At 41.7% G+C, this 22,852-nt stretch overlaps 1 protein-coding gene and 1 pseudogene across 1 annotated transcript in view; one reads left to right on the top strand and one right to left on the bottom strand.

The window, feature by feature from the left end:
- The window catches only part of LOC129859456 (cadherin-6-like), a 96,385-nt gene extending 88,432 nt beyond the window's left edge, over window positions 1–7,953 (top strand). Inside the window, exons 9-12 of the mRNA XM_055929270.1 lie at window positions 683–804; window positions 985–1,102; window positions 1,387–1,638; window positions 2,109–7,953. Of these exons, the coding sequence (XP_055785245.1) occupies window positions 683–804; window positions 985–1,102; window positions 1,387–1,638; window positions 2,109–2,623 (1,007 nt within the window). The 3' untranslated portion in view covers window positions 2,624–7,953. The remainder of the gene's footprint in view (window positions 1–682; window positions 805–984; window positions 1,103–1,386; window positions 1,639–2,108) is intronic.
- A 1,024-nt stretch (window positions 7,954–8,977) lies between these two features.
- Window positions 8,978–22,852, bottom strand: part of LOC129860062 (ribonuclease 3-like) — a 169,662-nt pseudogene continuing 155,787 nt past the window's right edge.

Here is a 22,852-nt window from a genome sequence, read left to right as displayed (position 1 = left end):
TCATTGATGTACGTGTGTGCTTGTGTTTGTTTGCGTGCATGTGTGTGTGTGTGGTGAATTACTACAGTACTTTCTAGTTACATGTACAGTAGTATGAGCAGTTGAGTTAGCATCATTGTATCAACAAGACAAAGCAGATCTACTTCCATAGCCCCCAAATCCAATATGGACCTTGAATCCAGTTCCACATAATACTTTGTTTTCTTCATTCTTCCTCTCTAATCATGGACTGATTCAGACCTGGGACACCAGATCAGGTACAACAACATACCAGCATTACTCCGGACCTCATAGGGCAGTGCTTGCTTTGCGTTTGTTCATCCCCCCCTACTGGGTGCGAGCCACTGTCGTAGTGTAATATTTGAATAGCCCTGTTCACAGTATTTTCCACTGTGAGCAGGGGTATTCAGATCTTACACTACGCGATCCTGACTACTGATGGTTTTCTATTCTACCGGATAATTTATTGCACCCACTTGCCGTCGCCGGTCTAAATCAGTCCCTGATTAGCGGGTAAGAATGAAAAAAAGCAGTGGAACTGACTTCAAAGTCTAGATTTGAATTTGAGGGACCTACACCAAAGTGCTTGCTGAGACAAAGAACAGTATCATAATTGTACCAAATGCAGTTATTGTCTTTTACTTGGTGTTGTTATTAAATGTCATGTCCCTTTGTTACACAGACAACCCACGGCTGATGAGTCGTGTACCAGTCTATGTTAGAGTACTGGACGTTAATGACAACGCTCCTACGTTCGCCACTTACTACGAGACATTCGTCTGTGAAAACGCCAAGGCTAACCAGGTAATGGAAAACAATGTACTATTATTTTAAACCCCTACAGCAGGTCTTCTTTGCCACCTAAGGTCCCCAACTGATCTAACCTTTATCAGTTTATAACCCTCGTCAGTTAACACATTCGTCTTGTTCCTCGAGATAAAGTAGGTTATCTGTGCTTGATCATATCTGTCATGTCTTTTTCAGAGGATTCAGACAGTAAGTGCTGCAGACGCTGACGAGCCTATTGGTGGACACAGGTTCTTCTTTAGTCTAGCGCACGAGGCTTCTGTGAAAGCCAACTTCACCGTCAGAGACAATAAAGGTATGTGCCCTTCCTCCTGTAGAACAACAGTTGACACACATTTAATTGTCAGTGTCTTTTATTTGGTGTATTCATAACACGCTGTATGTATTCCACAGCTGCCATGATCACAATTTGTAAATCACACCCAGTCATATATATCTAAGCACACTCAAATACAATATTTAAGGCCGTACATTTGAGACAAGATAAATTGAAAGAAAACAAGCCTCTTAAAAACACCGTGAAACGTTCCTCCTCCTAACTTGTATAGTAGCTAACTCTAACGCGTTTCTCTCCAACAGACAACACGGCAGGTATCCTGACCAGACGGAACAGCTACAGCCGGCTACAGAGGAGTACCTATCTGGTTCCCGTGGTGATCTCGGACAGCGACTTCCCCATGCAGAGCAGCACCAGCACCCTGACGGTGCACGTTTGTACCTGCGACCGCGAGGGGAACATGCAGCTGTGTAACCAGGAAGCTCTGGTCCTCACCGCAGGCCTCAGCACTGGAGCCCTCATGGCCATCATCTTCTGTGTCCTCATACTGCTCAGTGAGTACTGTGCAATTCATTTCAATAAAAAAAAAAGCTTTATCGTCCATGAATCTTTTTAAATGACACAGAATATGCTATTTGGCATGTGGCTTACATAGAGCATATTTAAAGCATCTAGCACATCAATTCTAAGTTTCACATCCACATCACACGTCCTATGTGGCAGCGCAAGCCTTTCTCGGCCCACCAAAGTACATTAGTGAGCGTGTCATATATCCACACCGTCAATGGTTCCCAACAGACAAAAGCTATCCTTCAGAAAATAGGAGGAATCCAGGAAGGAAAAATATAAAAAGTTGCTCAGCCTTTTTTTGTCTTGTTTCTGAAGTGATCATGATCAATGTATTCCTCAGTATCGAAGCACACTCCTCTCCTTTCCTTTGCTCACCTCTCCCTTCCTCGCCTCTCCTCTCCCATCTCATACTCAAGATCTTCTCTCTCTTTCCCTCTCCTTTTGTTGTCTATAGTGATCGTGGTGCTGTTCGCTGCCCTGAGGAGGCAGCAGAGGAAGAAGGAGCCTCTGATCATCTCCAAAGAGGATGTGAGAGACAACGTCGTCAGCTACAACGATGAAGGGGGCGGAGAGGAGGACACCCAGGCCTTTGATATCGGCACGCTGCGCAACCCGGAGGCCACAGAAGAGAGCAAACAGCGCAGGGACATGAAACCCGAGACCCTGCACCCTCCCGTCCGTCGGACTGTGATCCTTCCCCCGGCCCACAGGGACAACGCGGACGTCAGGAACTTCATAGACCAAAGGCTTCAGGAGAACGATCAGGACCCCACCGCACCGCCCTACGACTCCCTGGCCACCTACGCCTACGAGGGGAGCGGCTCGGTTGCTGAGTCCCTTAGCTCCCTGGGCTCCATGACCACAGAGGGAGACCAGGACTATAACTACCTGAGTGAGTGGGGACCCAGGTTTAAGAAACTAGCGGACTTGTACGGGGGAGAGGACAGTGACAGCTGCAGGGATTCCTAATGAGAGAGAAGGAGCTCGTAAGAGGGGAGCTAAAGGAAAACGTACAACAAACAAACACTCGCACACTAGCTAAAGTGAACTTAACTCCTGGTACTTTGTGAATGTGGCAAACAATAGAACAAAACAAAGACGACACAAACGGACACGAGGCAGTATTTTACCGTCGTTGATCACCGTTGATGTTTGACCTCTCTGGAGGACTAGGAGGAAGAAGCTAAGCTATCCTGTCAGTATTAGTGGTCTTTCTCTTTCTCTGCTAGGCATCATGGGACTCCTGAGGAAAAGACTTGTTGTACTTTACTCTGTACACCAGGCCCACATACACAGTATCTCTATATACAAACAAACTTCTACTCTTTTCTTTTTCAAAAGCTTCCTGCAAAGGAGGGAGTAACAGCAAGCGGTTTTGTGGTGGACTTGATAGACAGACCACGCCTATTAATTTTTCAGTGTTTCTGGGACAAAAAAAAGCTGCATTTTGTGAATTCTATCGTAGCTTGTGTGTGCGTATCTGTAAATCGATACAATACAGTGTACAGTTATGTTTTGTTTTGAGGCTTCTAGCGTCCCATCCACCCCCTTATAGCAATGACTCTGTATGTCACAATGCTCTTTTGAGGTCACACAAGCCTTGCTGAGAGGCTGAATGCCTTATCTCTATGGGTACACTCAAACTGTCCGTCAGTCACCCACTATGGCATAATTGACTTGAATGGGGACAACCGCTCTACTCATTCTATTTCTATGGGTTGTACATCACAAAACAGATCTTTCTGACTGTCAATACCTGATCCACATCTCCTCATAGTTTTGCATATATTCTGCCTCACAAATGGCACACTATTCCATGGTGCGTTACATTTGTACTAAGGTACATAAGTCTCTGGTCAACAGTAGTGCACTGTCTAGGGAACAGGGTGCCATTTTTGACAAACACATACAGTCATGACCGAAATTATTGGCACCCTTGATGAAGATGAGAAAAACGACTGAGCTGTATTTTATGCAATTTTCTTTGATTATACTAATACATTTGCTCAGAGAAAGAGATTTTGTTTAACAAGTAATACATTGTTTTCTCCCAAAAATAGTGGTCAAAATTATTGCTTAGTACTCTGGTACCCTCCACTTGTGAGGATAACAGCACTTAGCCTTTTGCTAAAATGTTTTATGAGATTGGAGTACACATTGGGAGGGATCTTAGACCATTCCTCCATACCGAATCTTTACATACAGATTTGTTTTTAATTATTGTTATAAAAAATATTTCTATGAGCAATTGTATTAGTTTAAAATAATATAATTGTCAAATGAATTTATCGTACAATAGAGCTCAGTATTTTTTGCTCATATTTATCAAATAAAGGTTAACTTTAAAAACAATCAAGGATGCCAATCATTTTGATCATGACTATATTCTCTGTGGGGGTAGCTGAAACACCTGGACCAAAAAGCTCCTCTGAACGCTGTATGTATCTGAAGAACTAATGTCAATAATGCTTCACGTTTAAGGTGACCCTCTTTAAAAAGTGTTACTGTAATACCTGTCAAAACATTCTTGTTGACCGGCTGAAGAAGTGGGTGAGAAACTCTGCCGTTGACCTCGACTGGTCCAGGTCATATTTATGTGGCAGACGTTTATCCGTGAGCATGGGTGGTTCAGTAATGTCCCTAGCAGCTATTCACTATTGTGTCCCTCAGGGGTCAAATCTGGGCCACATCCTTTTTTTACCTGTCCCCTTGGTGACATCATCCACAATCATAACATTCCGTTTCACTGCTAGGCGGATGACATACAGCTTTATTTACCAATCAGACCCAGTGACCAAGCTAGCATAGCTACCCTTCACAAGGGTCTTGCTGACATCAAATGTTGGATGTCTGAACATTTTCTCCAGCTCAATGATACAAAATCAGAGGATTTTTTATTTGGCCCCCATCCAGATTGTAAATAACCTTGATCATTTGTCCACCAATGTAAAGCCTACGGCCAGTAACCTTGTCCTCTTTGTCCTTGACCTCGAGCTGCATGTAAAAACGGTAGTCCAGTCCTGCTTTTATCATCTAAGACAAATAGCTATAGTCAAGTCTTATTTCAGTCACCGATCTGGAGAAAGTTATACATGCTTTTTATTCATGCCTAGATTACAGTTACTCTTTGTATACACGTCTCAGTCAGAACTCACTCCATTGTCTACAGTTAGTTCAAAATGCTGCAGCTCTTCTTTTAACAGGCACCAGAAAATGTTACCATATCACACCTATTTTAGCTTCTCTACACAGGCTACCAGTCACTTTTCGAATATATTTGAAAATAAAATCACGTGTAAGGCTAGGCTTGGTTTAGCCCCATCCATATGGCAGATATTTGATCTCCCTATGAGCCAGGATGCAGCCTGAGATCCTCTGGCAGGGCACTGCTGACAATTCCAAAGTCTAGGTTGAAAACGAAAGAAGAGCAGGTATTTGCCATTAGGGCCCCTGGACTTTGGAATGGTCTGCCAGAGGGTATCAGGCTTGCCGATTCAGTGCCTCTTTTTAAATCCCTGCTGAAGACACACTTTTCTAAAGATACATTGAAATCATACATTAAAGGTATGATTTTAATTTGCTATCATTTGTCATTTTCCTTTCGGTCTTTGTTAGTACTTTTTATTTTATTATTTTATGAAGTGGCGCACTTTTTACTTGTGTTAAAATGCGCTATACAAATAAAGTAGTTATTATTATGTATTCTTATTGGAAGAATGTCTATAGACATGAAAGCATAGAGGGTTACAGTAGCAGTGTGTTGCTTAGTATAAACGAAACATGCAGTTCCCATTAAACATGAATTCCTTACTTAGCGTTTTACTCTGTATGCTTCTCTGTATTTTAAAACAGTTTCCTTTTCCTTCAAATGTAAGTAATTGATTGATGGTTGACTATATATTTGTGACGTGCACACTATGTGGGGGAAAACGCTGCCTACTACGGGAAATATGATATTTCAGTTGTGAGGGAGAGGGTCGACATTCCCTTGGGATTGTCCTTGACGTAAGAGGTAAAGGTCAATACAATATTAGGATCATGAAATGGTTTGACACTTACGTATGAAATGGTCATGAAATGGTTTGCCATCATAAAATGGTTTGGCATATATGTAGTAAGAAAATATAGCAATTCAAATGAAGCAAAGCAACCCCAAATTGTCCAAGGCCACAGAAGACAAATTATTAAACAGTAGTAGAATTGCGATATTGCCTCCAAGCATTATTTTTCTATGATTTATGAACAAACAGCTTTGATATCGTTTAGCTGATAAGAGAAATTTATGAGGGAGCACTCGGAGGGCAGCGGCACATTAAGAGAAAAAAAGTACAGAGATGCATCCTAAAAGGCCCTTCATTCCCGATAGTCCACTAATTTCGCCCAGGGCCCTGTTCAAAAGTAGTGTACTATATAGGGAGAAGGCTGCCATTTAGGATTCAGCCTAGCTAAAAACAAGCAGTGGCCGCTCTCTACTAAAGGCCAACCTGAGGACGGATTACATTTATCAGACATTTCAAACTAATAACACAACTGACGTAATTGCCACGATGATGATATTTTTCTCTCTGTCTGCAGCATTTACTCTGTCTGCAGCATTTACTCTGTCTGCAGCATCTCTCTGTCTGCAGCATTTACTCTGTCTGCAGCATCTCTCTGTCTGCAGCATTTCACACAAATCGGACTTGATAATTTATTTTTTCCCCCAAAAAATCCAAGTGCCCATGGATGTAAAAAATCTTATAATTTGATGAAAACGGTGCGGTAGCTTAGACAGTCCTCTAAGACAAGAACACACTTGTTAAAAATGTATACTACTATAATATGCTCAATATTATAATAAGAAACTGTGTAAAAAAAAAAAATTGTTTTAGAAGACCATTGAGCACCCACTGTGTAAGTGACTGTTTGAGATTGTGGGAAATGTGGCATTTATTTGGGTTTCTAAACTCTTCCCACTGAAAAACAACTGTTATTCTTCTACTGCCCTGAGGGTTTTGACATCTAGTTTATGTCAGAAGGAGAAATGACAGCAGAAGACTGCATTCTTGTTTCCCTTCTTTAAAGGGGCAATCTGGGATTGGTACATCCATTGTCTCTCTTTAACACAGGGTGTCAGCAGGATAATTTCACTATAAACACATGTCTGTGCATTAACACCATGCTCAGCTAAGGACACAAATTAAACAAAGCGTACATCAAGCATCGTGTAACAACACAAGCCAATGCTATTGGGGGTTTCTAGAGAAGAGTTAGCTGCCGGATATGGCTAGCCTGCAGTAAATTCTGGACCAGGGTGTTAGTGCGGCCTGCTAACGCTGATGCTTCCATTCACACCCTGGACCAGAGCTAGCCTACAGTATACAGTACTGATGTCCTCTTTCTAAAGATATGTTAATGTAGACAGTTGGCTAGCCTTAAGGTTGCCTCTATATTATGTTGCTGACTATGTTATTGAGCAGTCTATTGCTATGTCCCAATTCTCCACCCTTCTCCTAAATGGTGCACTTGCACACTACCAATCGTGGATTGGAGACCGCAGGAGTGGTAGAGATACTCTTAATGATCGGCTATGAAAAGCCAACTGACATTTACTCCTGAGGTGCTGACTTGCTGCACCCTCGACAACTACTATGATTGTTATTATTTGACCATGCTGGTCATTTATGAACATTTGAACATCTTGGCCATGTTCTGTTATAATCTCCACCCGGCACAGCCAGAAGAGGACTGGCCACGCCTCATAGCCTGGTTCCTCTCTAGGTTTCTTCCTAGGTTTTGGCCTTTCTAGGGAGTTTTTCCTAGCCACCGTGCTTCTACACCTGCATTGCTTGCTATTTGTGGTTTTAGGCTGGGTTTCTGTACAGCACTTTGAGATATCAGCTGATGTAAGAAGGGCTATATAAATACATTTGATTTTATTTTATTTTATTGACAAGAATAGGAATGTTAAATCCATGCGAGAAGGTAGCATCCTGTCCAGGGGCTGTACTTGTACATCAAGCTGCCTCACACTACAGAAACAGGGGCTAGGCTCCTGCCCCATGCGCCGTTCTGGCTCGGACAAGGCTTACTTACTATGCGAGAAAGTATGCAAGTGCACACTTCAGGGGAAGGATGGAGAATAGGGATGCAGACATTGTTTTCTATGTGAATTAATACTATGAGAGGTTATAGTATGTGACGTTGTTAAAAGGGGCCCTGTCATGACCAGATGCCCATTAATTCATCTATCTGCTTTGTACAACATGATTTTCTACTGGATATTTACATGACCCAACAATTAAATTTCTTCAAAATCATGCATACATCCTTACTGTTTCTATGCATAGACATCAGTGTTTCAGAATCAGATAAGCTTTGCTGTCCCAACGGAGGGCAATTTAACAGACATAGGAAGTGAGAAAGTTGGGGACTACTTGACAGCCAGACTGGCAAAAAACCTAAACTTACCATAACCAAACCCTAAACACTGGCCAAATCTTTACCAATTTGGAACTAAAAAAATCAGTCTGCACATTAGCCATATTCCCTTAGTTTTTGCCTGGGATGACATCAGACTAGCTCGAAGGTACTGTAGCTTAAGTTCTTATGATGTATGTTGAAATTCAAGACAAAGTGTTTAATAGCATGGATCCTGTGGCTACTGAACTGAAGCAATCATTAATTCCACACAATCTATAATTAAGATCTTTAAAATCTGGCTATCGGATTTGGAGAGAGGGGGGAAAAACAATTTTTTCATTGTTAGAGGAAGAGGCAGCAGATGCGCGACAGATGGTGGCATTTTACATATTTAATGTAATTAAATCATATTAACGCTTTCCCCTCCTCATAACGTGTATGTGATATGCCACTACTAGTTTTCCCATTAAGCAATTTGTCGTTGGACACTGATTATGAAGAGTATGGCTATCAAGAGGACAGATGTCATTATAATGAAAAATCTATATTTCAAATACCCTTATTTATGTCAATTATTATCAATGTCACTTGCAGTAAAAATTGACATTTAAAACAAAGCATTTCTGTTGATGCCGTTCATTATCATGATCGCCGACCAACAGTGCTGTAGATTTAGTTTAAAAACTGACTGCACATAATCAACATGAAATTGTTTAAGACCTACACATGAAAGCAGCTCAAAACAACCACAAACACAACCAAACACAATGAAAATGGGACGAGACAGTACAGGGAGGACTGTAGACTAGTGGTCTTTCTCAATTGTCTAGAAATATGTCCTCTCCTCGCATCCTCTCCTTCATTGCACTGATCTGAAAGAACTGACCAGGTGAAAGCAAGTCTAATGATAAGCTGCCAACATATTGTTTACACCTGACAAATCTTCTCCAATCAGATGCAGATGAAGGGAGTAGTCAGAGGAAAATGCATTTTTCTGTTTGCAATTCAGAGTGCTTGTAAATTGTTCATCCCTCCACTTCCTGCTCCTTCCATACGCTATTCAATATCATCCATCTCAATTGGTCAAAGAAGTGCTCTGTCCATCTCGATGGGTCAGAGAAGGGCTCTGTTACTTCCTACTTTCCTCTGGTTCGTCTACCACCTTCTTCTGGCGCTCCCTCTCTCGTTTCATCTCTTTCAGCTCCCGTCTGTACTTCCGCTCGATGAATCGCTTCTGATGAGCCATAATAAAAGAGAGACATAATAAAAGAGAGATGGACCAAGGAAAATATAAAAGACAGAGAGGAATTAAGAGAGAGAGACAAGGTTAGTATATGACCGATAGAGGACAGTGATTAGTATAGTGTTTAGCATTTGTTGACATTGTAATGTACACGTACTCCTACATGTTGTCATTTTAGTTATAATTTGTGAAACACTGCAAACATTACTAGCACTGAATGGCCCTAGTACCTCATCATTTCCCTTCCTAATATTAGCAAAATATCATGGAATTCGACAGGCTTCATTTGATGTCATTGTGACGAGAATGGGATCTGATAAGCTAATTAGAACATAACATCTCCAAATGAGATCTGTAATAAAGAGAACGGAAAATGATCACTGCGTCATTGGTATTAACGTCTCAATTTAAAACTGTACCCATGGAGGGATGCCAGGTCTTCTGTGTCGAAGCATTTATGTCACACATTTAGATTGTGTCGATTAGGATATCATGAAAGAACAACAGACACTTTAGTTGTGTAGACCGTGTTTGTTCTGTACTGTAGGTTATTCCGTTCACAGATCTCACACCGGCTCTAAGATTTACAGTAGCCTTTTGACTAACTGTCTATGTGTCAAGCTCAATCAATAAAAACCCTGATGAAGGCCACGGGCCGAAATGCGTTGGTTTCAAAAATATCAATAGCATTTTTATCAACTCCCACTGTCCTCCAGGAGTTGCTTAATTTCCGCTTCACTTAAAGCTCAATCAAACACACTCTATTTAAAGATAAGATTATGATGTCTTTAAAGCCTATATCGAATAAAAACACAGCCGGAAAGGTCTAAGATCTATAACCGATGCTTCTAGTACAATGTGCCAAGGTCCTCAGTGCGTCAGAGCGAAGGGGGAAAGAACGATACACGTCTTTGCCAAGTCATTTATAACCTTTGAGATCTACGTAGAGACTCCATTTCAAGTCTCCCTATTCGCTAACAACCAGGGGAAGGCGTATGCAGTGCATCTCAACCAATAGAAGACAGGCAGAGTTATACACAGGTCTCAGAGCAGCTTAGAAAATTTGCCATTCTCACATCCACATAGGAAAATTGCTCTAAGTCCAGTTCTGTTTCACTCACAGATATAATTCAAACGGTTTTAGAAACTAGAGAGTGTTTTCTATCCAATAGTAATAATAATCTGCATATTGTACGAGCAAGAATTGAGTACGAGACAGTTTCATCTGGGAACGAAATTTTTACAAAGTGAAAACAGCACCCCCTATTGAGAAAAGGATAAGCAAACATATTCACTTCAACAAACAGTGAGGGATACACTATAGTGCGATTGGCCTTAGATGACTAAGCAACACTTGATGAGCCTCAGAGAGAAAAGAAAACTACCTATTGCAGTTCAAATATGGACATCAGTGTCAGCATTCCAGTCTGGAGATGATTTAAGAGATGAGAATAACAGAGAGAGAGAGAAACAAAGAGCAAGAAATGCTTATTTGGTCATTTGCATTGATCATTTGGTCATTTGCATTGAGAGTCTTAAAACTTCTTTGGGATCGGTGTCCCTTACATGGGACGGTTGAGCTAACGTAGGCTGATGCAATTAGCATGAGTTTGTAAGTAACAATAACATTTCAAAGACATAGACATATCTGATGTTGGCAGAGAGCTTAAATTCTTGTTATCTAACTGCACTGTCCAATTTACAGTAGCTATTACAGGGAAAGAATACCATGCTATTGTTTGAGGAGAGTGCACAATTTTGAACATGAAGAGTTATTAATAAACATATTAGGCACATTTGGGCAGTCTTGATACAACATTTTGAACATAAATGCAATGGTTCATTGGATCAGTCTAAAACTTTGCACGTACCCTGCTGCCATCTAGTGGCCAACACATAAATTGCACATGAACTGGAATAATACATTATGGCCTTTTTCTTGCATTTCAAAGACGGTACAAAAAAAATACAAAATAACGATTGCTTTTTTCTTTGTATTATCTTTTACCAGATCTTTTGTGTTATACACTCCTACATTCCTTTTACATTTCCACAAACTTCAAAGTGTTTCCTTTCAAATGGTACCAAGAATATGCATATCCTTACTCCCAGTCTGGCAGGAGAAGACAGAAAAGACAGCAGGGTCTCTGTGTTGTGTTGAGGTATTGCACGAAGAGACATATTGTGTAGAAAATCACCTTTGGGGAGATGTGCTTTTGCATACTGATCACCTTAGTGTTAGGCGTTAGCCCACTTAGCTTGACTTGAGTCTTTTGTTTATCGACAATCTGGTAATTCCTTTCAAGGACAGGGTTGCGACTTGCGGTCTTGAGATTCTAAATCACGTGTTTTTGGAGAGAGAGAGGAGCATGGTTTTAAGTTTGGGACCCTATCAACAATGAGACTTGTTGTGCCCCACAACGATGACACTTTTGAATGTAGCTAGCAAACACTCGACTCCCTCAAGGGGTGCTGCGGAATACACACACAAACACAACACACACAGGCTAAAGAACTGCATGCCTAATGAATATGGGAATCTAACACATTTAAAGCCCTACTAACGAACCAACACATTTACAACATATATCCTATATCCTATATCCAATATCCTGTAACCTATATCTCTCCAGCAATAAGCTTAGACTTTATTACGACTGCTCCACAATAGAGCAGACTGTCTAAACACACATCTATCACCTATAGCCCACACACACCACATCTAACCAACACTAACATTGCATCTACCCATGTACCTTTGTTGATGAGATAAGATTTCCCTATAGCCTACCTCCCTGTCTCACCAAGGGGCAATTACATAAACACACACAGAACTAGTATATCAAGATCATCCATCCCTCTAGCCATCCTCCATATTGTTCTGTAATGTACTTGTTGTGTATTCACACAGAGATTAAGGGTTGTGACAGCTGAGAGGAGAGGTTGTAGTCCCCTCCCTGCTCGCTGACAGCCAAATAGATAGAGAGGCTGCATCCCAAATTCCAATGGGGAACAGGTCAAAAGTAGTGCACTATGTAGAGAATAGGGTGTCATTTGTGAAACATTCAGAGACTATTTCTTGTCGTATCCAGGAGAAGAAGAAACTGTACTGTTTAGGAAACATGCAGCTGCAGGAGAGACAGAGGATCGAACGATGTGGTGGGGATAAAGAACGAGCGGAAGAAAGTGTGTATTAACAGATTGAGAGCATAGAGAGAGAAAGAGATGAAGAGGAAACAAAACTGGTTGCTCTAAAAAGGATGAGCGATGCGTTGATAAATGGTCAACTCGTCTCCCCATGTATATTTCATCTTCTCTGACCTTTCAGGGTCAAGGTATATGGGGCTGCTGGGACGCTTCTCTCCCTCCCATCTTGCCCGTCTACATGGCAGGCTCAGCTCTATCCATTTGCTCCTCCCCTCCAGCTCCAGCTCTAGTTCAGGCCTTGGTTAACATTTAATTCTGCTTCGACAGATATTTTTACATTTGACATGTTAGTCATTTAGCAGACGCTCTTATAATGACTGACTTACAGGAGCAATTAGGGTTAAGTGCCTTGCTCAAGGGCACATTGGCAGTTTCTTTCACCTCGTTGGCTCAGGATTTGAATGAACTTTCAGTTACTGGCCCAATGTTCTTAACCGTGAGGCTACCTGCCGCCCAGAACCACCAGAGAATCTATAAGGCGAAGCTAAATACTAACCTTTTAGGCCACTTTCTCTTTAATGAGCCGTCTATGTGAGGACTTAGCATGGCTCTTTTTCTCACTTCTCTACTCCTCTACTGCTGGCAGTTAACCCTCAACAACAACTGCTCCTCGGGCGCCGATGATGTAGATGTCGATTAATGCAGCCCCCCACTGATTCAGAGTGGTGGGTTAAATGCGGAATACACATTTTGGTTAAATGCATTCAGTTGCGCAACTGGCTAGGTACCCCCTTTTCCCTTTTTCCCTTTGCAGCTGTGTTGCCTGTCAGGTAGGGAGGGGGGGGGGGGGGGGGGGGGAAGTGGGGGGTGGGTGTGGCGGTGGTGCCTTCGAACAAAAAGTTCAATTTCACTGAGTGGCTCGATACCCAAGAAGGCCTTAAATAAAATATGGAAATGAATCCGGACAGAAAGAAGGAAGCCCTTTGGACAGGCTGAGACATACTGTAGGTAGCTAGAGTAGGACACTAAGTGTAAGAGGAGAAAATGCGTGTGAGCCCCGAGGTTGGTCGAGTGGCTAAGGCCACGCACCCTCAGCACATTATGCATTCGCCTAGCTGCATGGTTTCCAATCCCAGCCTCACTGTGTTCCCTTTAATTATCTGGCTCCTAGCTCATTTCTGTCTATTCATCTCAATAAAACAATTAAAATACAAAAATATATATGGAAAAGAGTGCCATTGATATTTGAAGTATAAATTGTGTACCGATATTGCATTTTAAAAGCTTGTTATATTAAATGAAGTGCTCTTAATATAGATCATGTGAATTCAATAAATCTGACTTGGTAGTGCAAAAATTCAGCATTTTGACATGTCCCTCCAAGTACAATCTGTGGCTTCTAGGAAGATTTTAACCCACTTAACTCCAACATTTATCCAAGTTTTCACCATAATTGTAAAGCCATAGTTATTTTGTGGCTCTGACAAAGTTCTTTCTGAAGATTATTATTATTATTATTTAATGTGATTAGCGATTCATTTTCATCAGCTCTCATTTTAAGGTCAACCCTGTTATGTGAACTGAACTCTATTTAATATAGTGAATTTATTCCTTTAAAAAAAATCGACTATTTTTAGCCATTGTCTGCTGGGAAACTGAGTGGGTCGAGCATAACACGTCAATCCTGTGAAGCTTGCATTCAATTGACACTCCCTGCTGCACACAAACAGCTTCCATTCCCCCTGTTACAAGGTGATTTATGGCTGATTTCAAATGAAATTGTCAACCCTGTTACGGTCAACACTGTTACTTTATTTGGCACTTAAATAGACACTTTTTTACTTAACCTCTTGAGATGGGAACACATGTTTTTTATGAAGTTCAACATGTTCTCTTCATGACACAATGTTAAAGGTGAAATCAAAATTATTATTTTTACTAAGTTACACTTCTCAAACGACAACAAATTGGTGGAACGACCTATAGTTAAATGCATTCAATGCTCAATACAATAAAACGACCGATGATGAATCAAATGATGCACACAGTAGAGCCAGTTAGGGTTGGTATAGAAATAAAGGAATAAAGGCCGCCGACAAACACATGCGAGACAATATGTTCACACTATTGAAATCTCATCTAAGATACATTTCAATGGCATTTCAGATACATTTTCAACTTACAAATGGCAAACGTATTAAACTTGAACGCTCCAATGAAAGTTGGATCCTCAATACAGAAGAGTTAAGATTTATGACTACACTCCTTTTCTACCCTCATTATCTGTGGAATAGTATGTCCTGTGATCCCTGGGTGTTACCGGGGGTGTAAACAGACAGAACACAAGACAGTCCACTCCCAACTACAGATCCCCCTTTAAATGCATATACACTGGCTTCGTCCCAAATAGCACCTGATATAGTGCACTCATTTTGACCAGAGCCATATGCGGGCCATGGTCAAAGGTAGTGCAATTTGTCGGGAATAGGGTCCCGTTTGGGATGCAGGAGTGTCCGCTCCCCATCTACAGGTGAGTGCCAAAAAAAAGGAAACACCAACATAAAGTGTCTTAATAGGGCATTGGGACACCACGAACCGGCAGAACAGTTTCAATGCACCTTGGCATAGATTCTGTCTGGAACTCTATTGGAGGGATGCGACACCATTCTTCCACCAGAAATGTCATCATTTTGTGTTTTGTTGATGGAACACACACACACACACACACACACACACACACACACACACACACACACACACACACACACACACACACACACACACACACACACACACACACACACACACACACACACACACACACACACACACACACACACACACACACACACACACACACACACACACACACACACACACATTTGAGACTCCTCTTTCAAAGTCACTGACATCTTTTCTTCTAGCCATGGTAGCCAAACTAATGGACAACTGGGCCTTTTATACATGACCCTAAGCATGATGGGATGCTAATTGCTTAATTAACTCCACTGTGTGGAAGCAGCTGCTTTCAAAATACTTTGTATCCCTCATTTACTCAAGTGTTTCCTTTACTTTGGTAGCTACCTGTACATTTCCTCCTTTATTAAAGGGACACTGTTTGATCATTGTACATCCCTAATTGGGCCCCTAACACACAGATATGATTCATGCTAGTAGGGAGTAAGCGCTTTGGGAGACTTCAGTCATAACCTGGACAAATGTTGGCTATGTTCAAAAGTCTTGAGAAGTTTTGAAATGTCCCACCTGTACTGTAGGGAGACGTCTCTCTCACAGGAGGTACCTAGCCTTATTAATAGAGGAAACAACTGTTCAGCACAGTTTGTTCTGAAGGAAGAGGAGGCTCGCAGGGGTTTAGTGCCATGCTGAAGGGCACATCAGCAGGCGATGGTATCAAGGAGGATGCTAGCAATCCTACAGTTGTCGGCTCATCCGTCGGAGCTGCGTTTCACACCAGCAACCCTCTGGTTGACCAGAGTTTAAAAAGACAAGTACCCAAGAGAAACAATGTCCACGGATCAGTCCTGAATGAATCGTGAATAATGATGAGTGAGAAAGTTAGACGCACAAATATCATACCCCACCAAAAATGTTAACCTCCCCTGTTATTATAATGGTGTTAGCATGTCTTGGGGGTATGATATTTGTGCGTCTAACTTTCTCACTCATCTCTATTCATGATTAATTCAGGACTATCCGTAATCATGGTAGCATCCACATTAATGTAGAGGTGTTTAGGAACATGATATTCTTGTTTACAATAAAAGTGAATCCAAAATTGACACAATACATTATTTACCATTAATTTCTATTGGGCAGAAAATAATATTAAACACAACCAAAACAAACAGCAAATGCATCCAACACGTTTGTAGAGTTACAAGCTTGAAGTAATCATTGCATGCTAGGAATATGTGACCAAATACTAAACTTTAGACTAATTTAATGTGAATTTGTCCAAATTTTTGGACCCCTAAAATGTGGGGACTATGTACAAAAAGTGTTGTAGTTTTTAAACGGTTCACACGATCTGGATGAAAATACCCTCTAACTAAAGATGAGTCTGCACTTTAACCTCAGTCATTGTATCATCACAAATCCAAAGTGCTGGAGTACAGAGCAGAACAACAACAAAATTGTTGCTGTTCAAATACTTTTGGAGCTCAATGTACAGTATCTATAATTGGGCCCCCAACACAGAGAAATGACTGACCCTCGTAATGAACAAATATTTAGGTCATAACCTGAACAAACTATGGCTGTGTTCAAAAGTCTTGAGGAGTCCAAGAAGGGTGGGGCTCACTCTCTCCCAGGAGGTAGCTAGCTTTATTAAGGATAGGAAACAACAGTCCAACAAAGCCCTGGGCCGCATCCCCTATATAAAGGTAGTGCACTATATAATAGTGCATAGGGTGCCATTTGGGATGCAGTCCTGGACAGTTTCTACTGTCTGAAGGAGTGAGAGGAAGAGGCTTTGCAGGGGAGAGATGATTTTAAATGAACTGACCTTTTCAGGATGCATTGCTAATCTAGCCACTTGAAATTGCAATTGATGAGGGAAATGTTAATTTACTAGCAATGAGCATCTGTCAATCATTATGACAGGGGGATTACACAGGGGAGAGAGAATGGAGATAATTAAGGATGGGAGGAAGACTCAAAAAAAGGAGAGAGAGGGGAAGAGAGATAGGGAGGGGGGAGGAAGAGGTAAAGGGAGAGAGAGATTTTCTTCTCTACGCCTCAAATGACAAGAGGGGGAGCGAGGTAGGGGGGGGGTTGTAAAAAACAACACCGTAAGACACTAATGTTCCATAAAAGCGAGGGTTTGAAGGCCCAAACCGTATCAAACACAGGCCGCTAAGGGCCTCATTTACAGGACAAACCAAATAAAAGCTTTGACCTTCTCAACTTCCTACAGGCCTGCTTCCTCCTTCCTCCAGCAAGGCTAACTCCACCCATCTACCCGGTAATTAGTTCCAGTGAAGACAGACAAATTGTACTGTTTGATTAATGTGTTGCTGGTCGGCGCGGACAACACTGGTTCAGTCCTAAACCACAATAACTCACCACACACACTACCCACCTCTCAATGTATACACACTATTGCATTAGCCAATGCACATAAATACACAGGTGCTCCGGAGGAGGAGGATAGGTGATGATGATGATGATGATAACTTTCAGATCAGGAACTGAGAGCATGTAATTGTGTTTTACCTGGCAGTGAATGACGCATGGTTATTAATGCTAAAACGTTTATAGATTTTCCTTAAGTGCCACAGCCTCACACACAAACCAAGGCCTATTCTTATTATGTCCTTTTTTCTATTAGCTAAATACACGACACAAAGAAGAGACTTCAACATGGTCCTCCAAGGCTATTAGCATGGAAGAAGGCTCTTAGCTGCAGTTAGCTTAGCATTCATGGCCCAAAATGCAGGAGGGTCAAGGTCACATGCTAGCTATTCTCTGGACTAGCACTTCAAAACAGTCTAATTCTCCGTATCCACCAGATAGCCGACAGCACAGTCCACCACTCTCCGGCAGCCATTAACCTTTTTTAAAATGTTTAAACAAAGTGAATTTCAAAAAGACACCAAAGAAAGTTATACAGTTGAAGTCGGAAGTTTGCATACACCTTAGCCAAATACATTTAAACTCAGTATTTCACAGTTCCTGACACTTAATCCTCGTAAAAAAATCCCTGTCTTAGGTCAGTTAGGATCACCACTTTATTTTAAGAATGTGAAATGTCAGAATAATAATAGAGAGAATTATTTCTTTCAGCTTGTATTTCTTTCATCACATTCCCAGTGTGTCAGAAGTTTACATACACTCAATTAGTATTTGGTAGCATTGCCTTTAAATTGTTTAACTTGGGTCAAACGTTTTCGGGTAGCCTTCCACAAGCTTCCCACAATAAGTTGGGTGAATTTTGGCCCATTCCTCCTGACAGAGCTGGTGTAACTGAGTCAGGTTTGTAGGCCTCCTTGCTCACACATGCTTTTTCAGTTCTGCCCACACATTTTCTATAGTATTAAGGACAGGGCTTGTGATGTCCACTCCAATACCTTGACTTTGTTGTCCTTAAGCCATTTTGCCACAACCGTGGAAGTATGCTTGGGCTCATTGTCCATTTGGAAGACCCAATTGCGACAAAGCTTTAACTTCCTGACTGATGTCTTGAGATGTTGCCTCAATATATCCACATAACCTTCCTACCTTATGATGCCATCTATTTTGTGAAGTGCACCAGTCCCTCCTGCATCAAAGCACCCCCACAACATGATGCTGCTACCCCCGTGCTTCACGGTTTGGATTTCTCCAAAAATTACGATCTTTGTCCCCATGTGTAGTTTCAAACCGTAGTCTGGCTTTTTTATGGCGGTTTTGGAGCAGTGGCTTCTTCCTTGCTGAGTGGCCTTTCAGGTTATGTCGATATATAACTCCTTTTACTGTGGATATAGATACTTTTGTACCTCTTCCCTCCAGCATCTTCACAAGGTCCTTTGCTGTTGTTCTGGGATTGATTTGCAACTTCTGCACCAAAGTACGTTCATCTCTAGGAGACAGAACGCGTCTCGTTCCTGAGCGGTATGACTGCTGCGTGGTCCCATGGTGTTTATACTTGCGTACCATTGTTTGTACAGATGAACGTGGTACCTTCAGGCATTTGGACATTTCTCCCAAGGATGAACCAGACTTGTGGAGGTCTACAATTCTTTTCATGAGGTCTTGGCTGATTTCTTTTGATTTTCCCATGATGTCAAGCAAAGAGGCACTGAGTTTGAAGGTAGGCCTTGAAATACATCCATAGGTACACCTCCAATTGACTCAAATTATGTAATTTAGCCTATTAGAAGCTTCCAAAGCCATGACATCATTTTCTGGAATTTTCCAAGCTGTTTAAAGGCACAATCAACTTAGTGGATGTAAACTTCTGACCCACTGGAATTGTGATACAGTGAATTATAAGTGAAATAATCTGTCTGTAAACAATTGTTGGAAAAATTATTTCTGTCATGCTCAAAGTAGATGTCCTAACCGACTTGCCAAAACTATAGTTTGTTAACAAGACATTTGTGGCGTGGTTGAAAAACAAGTTTTCATGACTCCAACCTAAGTGTATGTAAACTTCCGACTTCAACTGTAGGCTATTTATGAAGTATTTACACATGTAATGGTGTATCCAACTCCTACAAATGACTGGACAGACCAATGTACATCAAATCAAATCAAATTTTATTGGTCATATACACATGGTTAGCAGATGTTAGTGCTAGTGTAGCGAAATGCTTGTGCTTCTAGTTCCGACAGTGCAGTAATATCTATCAAGTAATCAAAGAATTCCCCAACAACTTTCTAATACACACAAATCTAAAGGGGTGAATGAGAATATGCACATATAAGTATATGGAAGAGCGATGGCCGAACGTCACAGGCAAGGTGCAATGGAAGGTATACAATACAGTAGATTAATGTGATATGAGTAATGTTAGATATGTAAACATTATTAAAGTGGCATTATTTAAAGTGGCATTGTTTAAAGTGACTAGTGATCCATTTATTAAAGTGTCCAGTGATTGGGTCTCAATGTAGGCAGCAGCCTCTCTGAGTTAGTGATTGCTGTCTAGCAGTCTGATGGCCTTGAGTCTCTCGGTCCCAGCTTTGATGTACCTGTACTGACCTCACCTTCTGGATGATAGCGGTGTGAACAGGCAGTGGCTCGGATGGTTGTTGTTCTTGATGATCTTTTTTGCCTTCCTGTGACATTGGGTGCTGTCGGTGTCATGGAGGGCAGGTAGTTTGCCACTGGTGATACGTTGTGCAGACCACACACTCTCTAGAGAGCCTTGCGGATGAGGGCAGTGCAGTTGCCGTACCAAGCTGTGATACAGCCCGACAGGATGCTCTCGATTGTGCATCTGTAAAAGTTTGTCAGGGTTTAGGGTGACAAGCCAAATTTCTTCAGCCTCCTGAGGTTGAAGAGGCGCCTTCTTCCCCACACTGTCTGTGTGGGTGGACCATTTCAGTTTGTCTGTGATATGTACGCCCAGGAACTTAAAACATTGGCAGCCATTTATATTTTTTCTATAGACAAAGCTAGGGCTTATTAAACATACAAGATGTAGTGGTGGTTAGAAATGACTCTTCTTCAAACAACTTATATTTCTCGAGCGTGTCCATAGCAGCCCCCATCGCCGCCTGTTGGATACTGGATTGAAAGGGAGAAAAATTCATAAATAAAATAGAGAGAAAGACAGATAAGAAAAAAGGTCTTAAGCATATTCAAAACATCCTTTTCAAATGCTGTAGTCTGAGAGCAGGCCAAAGACACAGGATTATATAAAAAAGTTTCTTTACCCCAAAGCCCATTTTTACTCCTAACAATCCCAGGTAGCTAGCACCATGCATACATCTTACAGAGGTAGCTAAGCCTTTGGGCCAGGCACTGTTTACCGTACCGCTCTCAGTATATATTATATTCTGCATTATATGATCATAGCCAAGAGGCAGGGGGGTAGTGGGGCTTAAAATTCAGTAAATATAAAAACAGTAAGCTGGGTAGAGATACTATGGAGGGGACAAAGTTATCACCAGCTTAGAGGCAGAGAGCTCTTTCAAGGGGGCCAAGGAGAGGGATTTCCAATGCAGAGGGTTGAGAGATGTTTGATGCATTTCTGTTTTATTCCTCCTAAGCTGAGCCAAAAGGTTTTATCTCTTATGCTCTCCTCCACCCTGAAAGGGCCTTCCTTCATGCAGCGATTCACACTTGCTTTACCCTAGGCTTCTTCACAAAAGCCCTCCCCACCCCGTACGGCCTGTTCCTGTGAAGAGACAGATCACAGGTAGAACCAAACCAAACCCCACTTAGTCCCGGAGAGAGTCTGCATCCCAAATGGCACGGTATTCCCTTTATAGTGCAATACTTTTGACCAGAGCCGTACGAGCCCTATTGGCCCTGGTCAAAGTAATGTACTATATAGGGAACAGGATGCCATTTTGGGACACACCCGGAGGGACTCACTGTGTGCCGTCTATCTTCACAGCTGGCCCTAGATAGAGTCCAGGGTGTGAGTAAAGGAAGGCTTAGTGTCCGCAAGCCGCACTAATTCCGTAGACCAGAGCTAAGCCTTCTCCAGAGAGAGGCGCGCTCTGTGCGGTCTCTCACTCTTCGTCACAGGGCATTTCCCCTCTTCAAAGTGATGTTGTTTCTATAATATGAATTATGTCAATTCAATAATTAATCGATTCATTTTCATTCTGCATAATGTTGCTACCAGTAGAACAGCCACTGAAAGCTTAATTGCTATAATAAACTCTATCAATAAAAAATTGCCATTATTTCTATAGCCCATTAGCCGTGCATTGAGCAGAGCGGAGCACACTAAGGAATGCGTCCCAAATGCCACCTTATTCCCATTCTAGTGCATTACTTTGGACCAGGGCTCCATGGGGAATAGGGTGTCATTTGAGTTGCATGCTAACTCTGCCTATTGGCTGGGTGCTGTGGGTCTACATACCTTGGGCCCTTGCCACAGCCTATCCTCTCTTCTTTGAAATACACAGCCACAGTGTAGGTCCGCGTGTGAGACGGCCCGGCCCCACTGTCTGCAAGGTCCTGCAACAAACAGATGAAAAGAAGAGTGGGATGAGTGAGGGAGAGGACAAGAGAGAGAAATAATATGAGAATGCTCAAGGACACTAGACGTTGGTATTGTCCTTCTGGAAAATAACAAAAGTAAAGTCAGACAGAGAGAGAGAAAGATAGAGAAGAGAGGACAAAGAGAGAGAGGAAAAGAGAGACAATAGACAGATATATAGAAAGATAGATAGAGAGAAAGATGGAGAGAGGCACCCTGAGCTGGAGAAGAGGTTTGATTCATCTGAGGGACATATACACAGCATATAGTCCACCATCATTTCTGAATGGGAAGGTGTGTGTTCCACTGCTACAAATTTTACACGTCGGGAGGAGGGATAAAGTAAAGACACAAGAGAAAGACAATGCCCCAACAAACTTTGGTGTTGTGTAGAAATATGTGAGAAAGCAGCACACTCAGGGAGAAAGACAAGGAAAATATCATATTCATATCATATAAAACATTTAAAAATACATTTAACAGCACCCATTTTGGTTAGATTTCAGCAGGGGGAAGCAAGAACAAGTAAACAAACAACACTTGTAGATGTCAAAAATGTTAACATTAGCATAAACCACACAGACACAAAACACCCAGAGTTTTGAGGACCCTAAATTATTAACAACCAATTTACTATATTACTTTCAGGAAAGCTATTCATTTTTAATGCAATGTGGTCACTTATGTCACTTTATCAATAATTCAATCCTATTCTCACTTACAAATGAAGAGGCCTGTGGCATG

Source organism: Salvelinus fontinalis, chromosome 7 (genome assembly GCF_029448725.1).
Source record: "Salvelinus fontinalis isolate EN_2023a chromosome 7, ASM2944872v1, whole genome shotgun sequence".
NCBI lineage: Eukaryota > Metazoa > Chordata > Actinopteri > Salmoniformes > Salmonidae > Salvelinus > Salvelinus fontinalis.
This window is presented reverse-complemented; position numbering and strand designations above follow the sequence as displayed.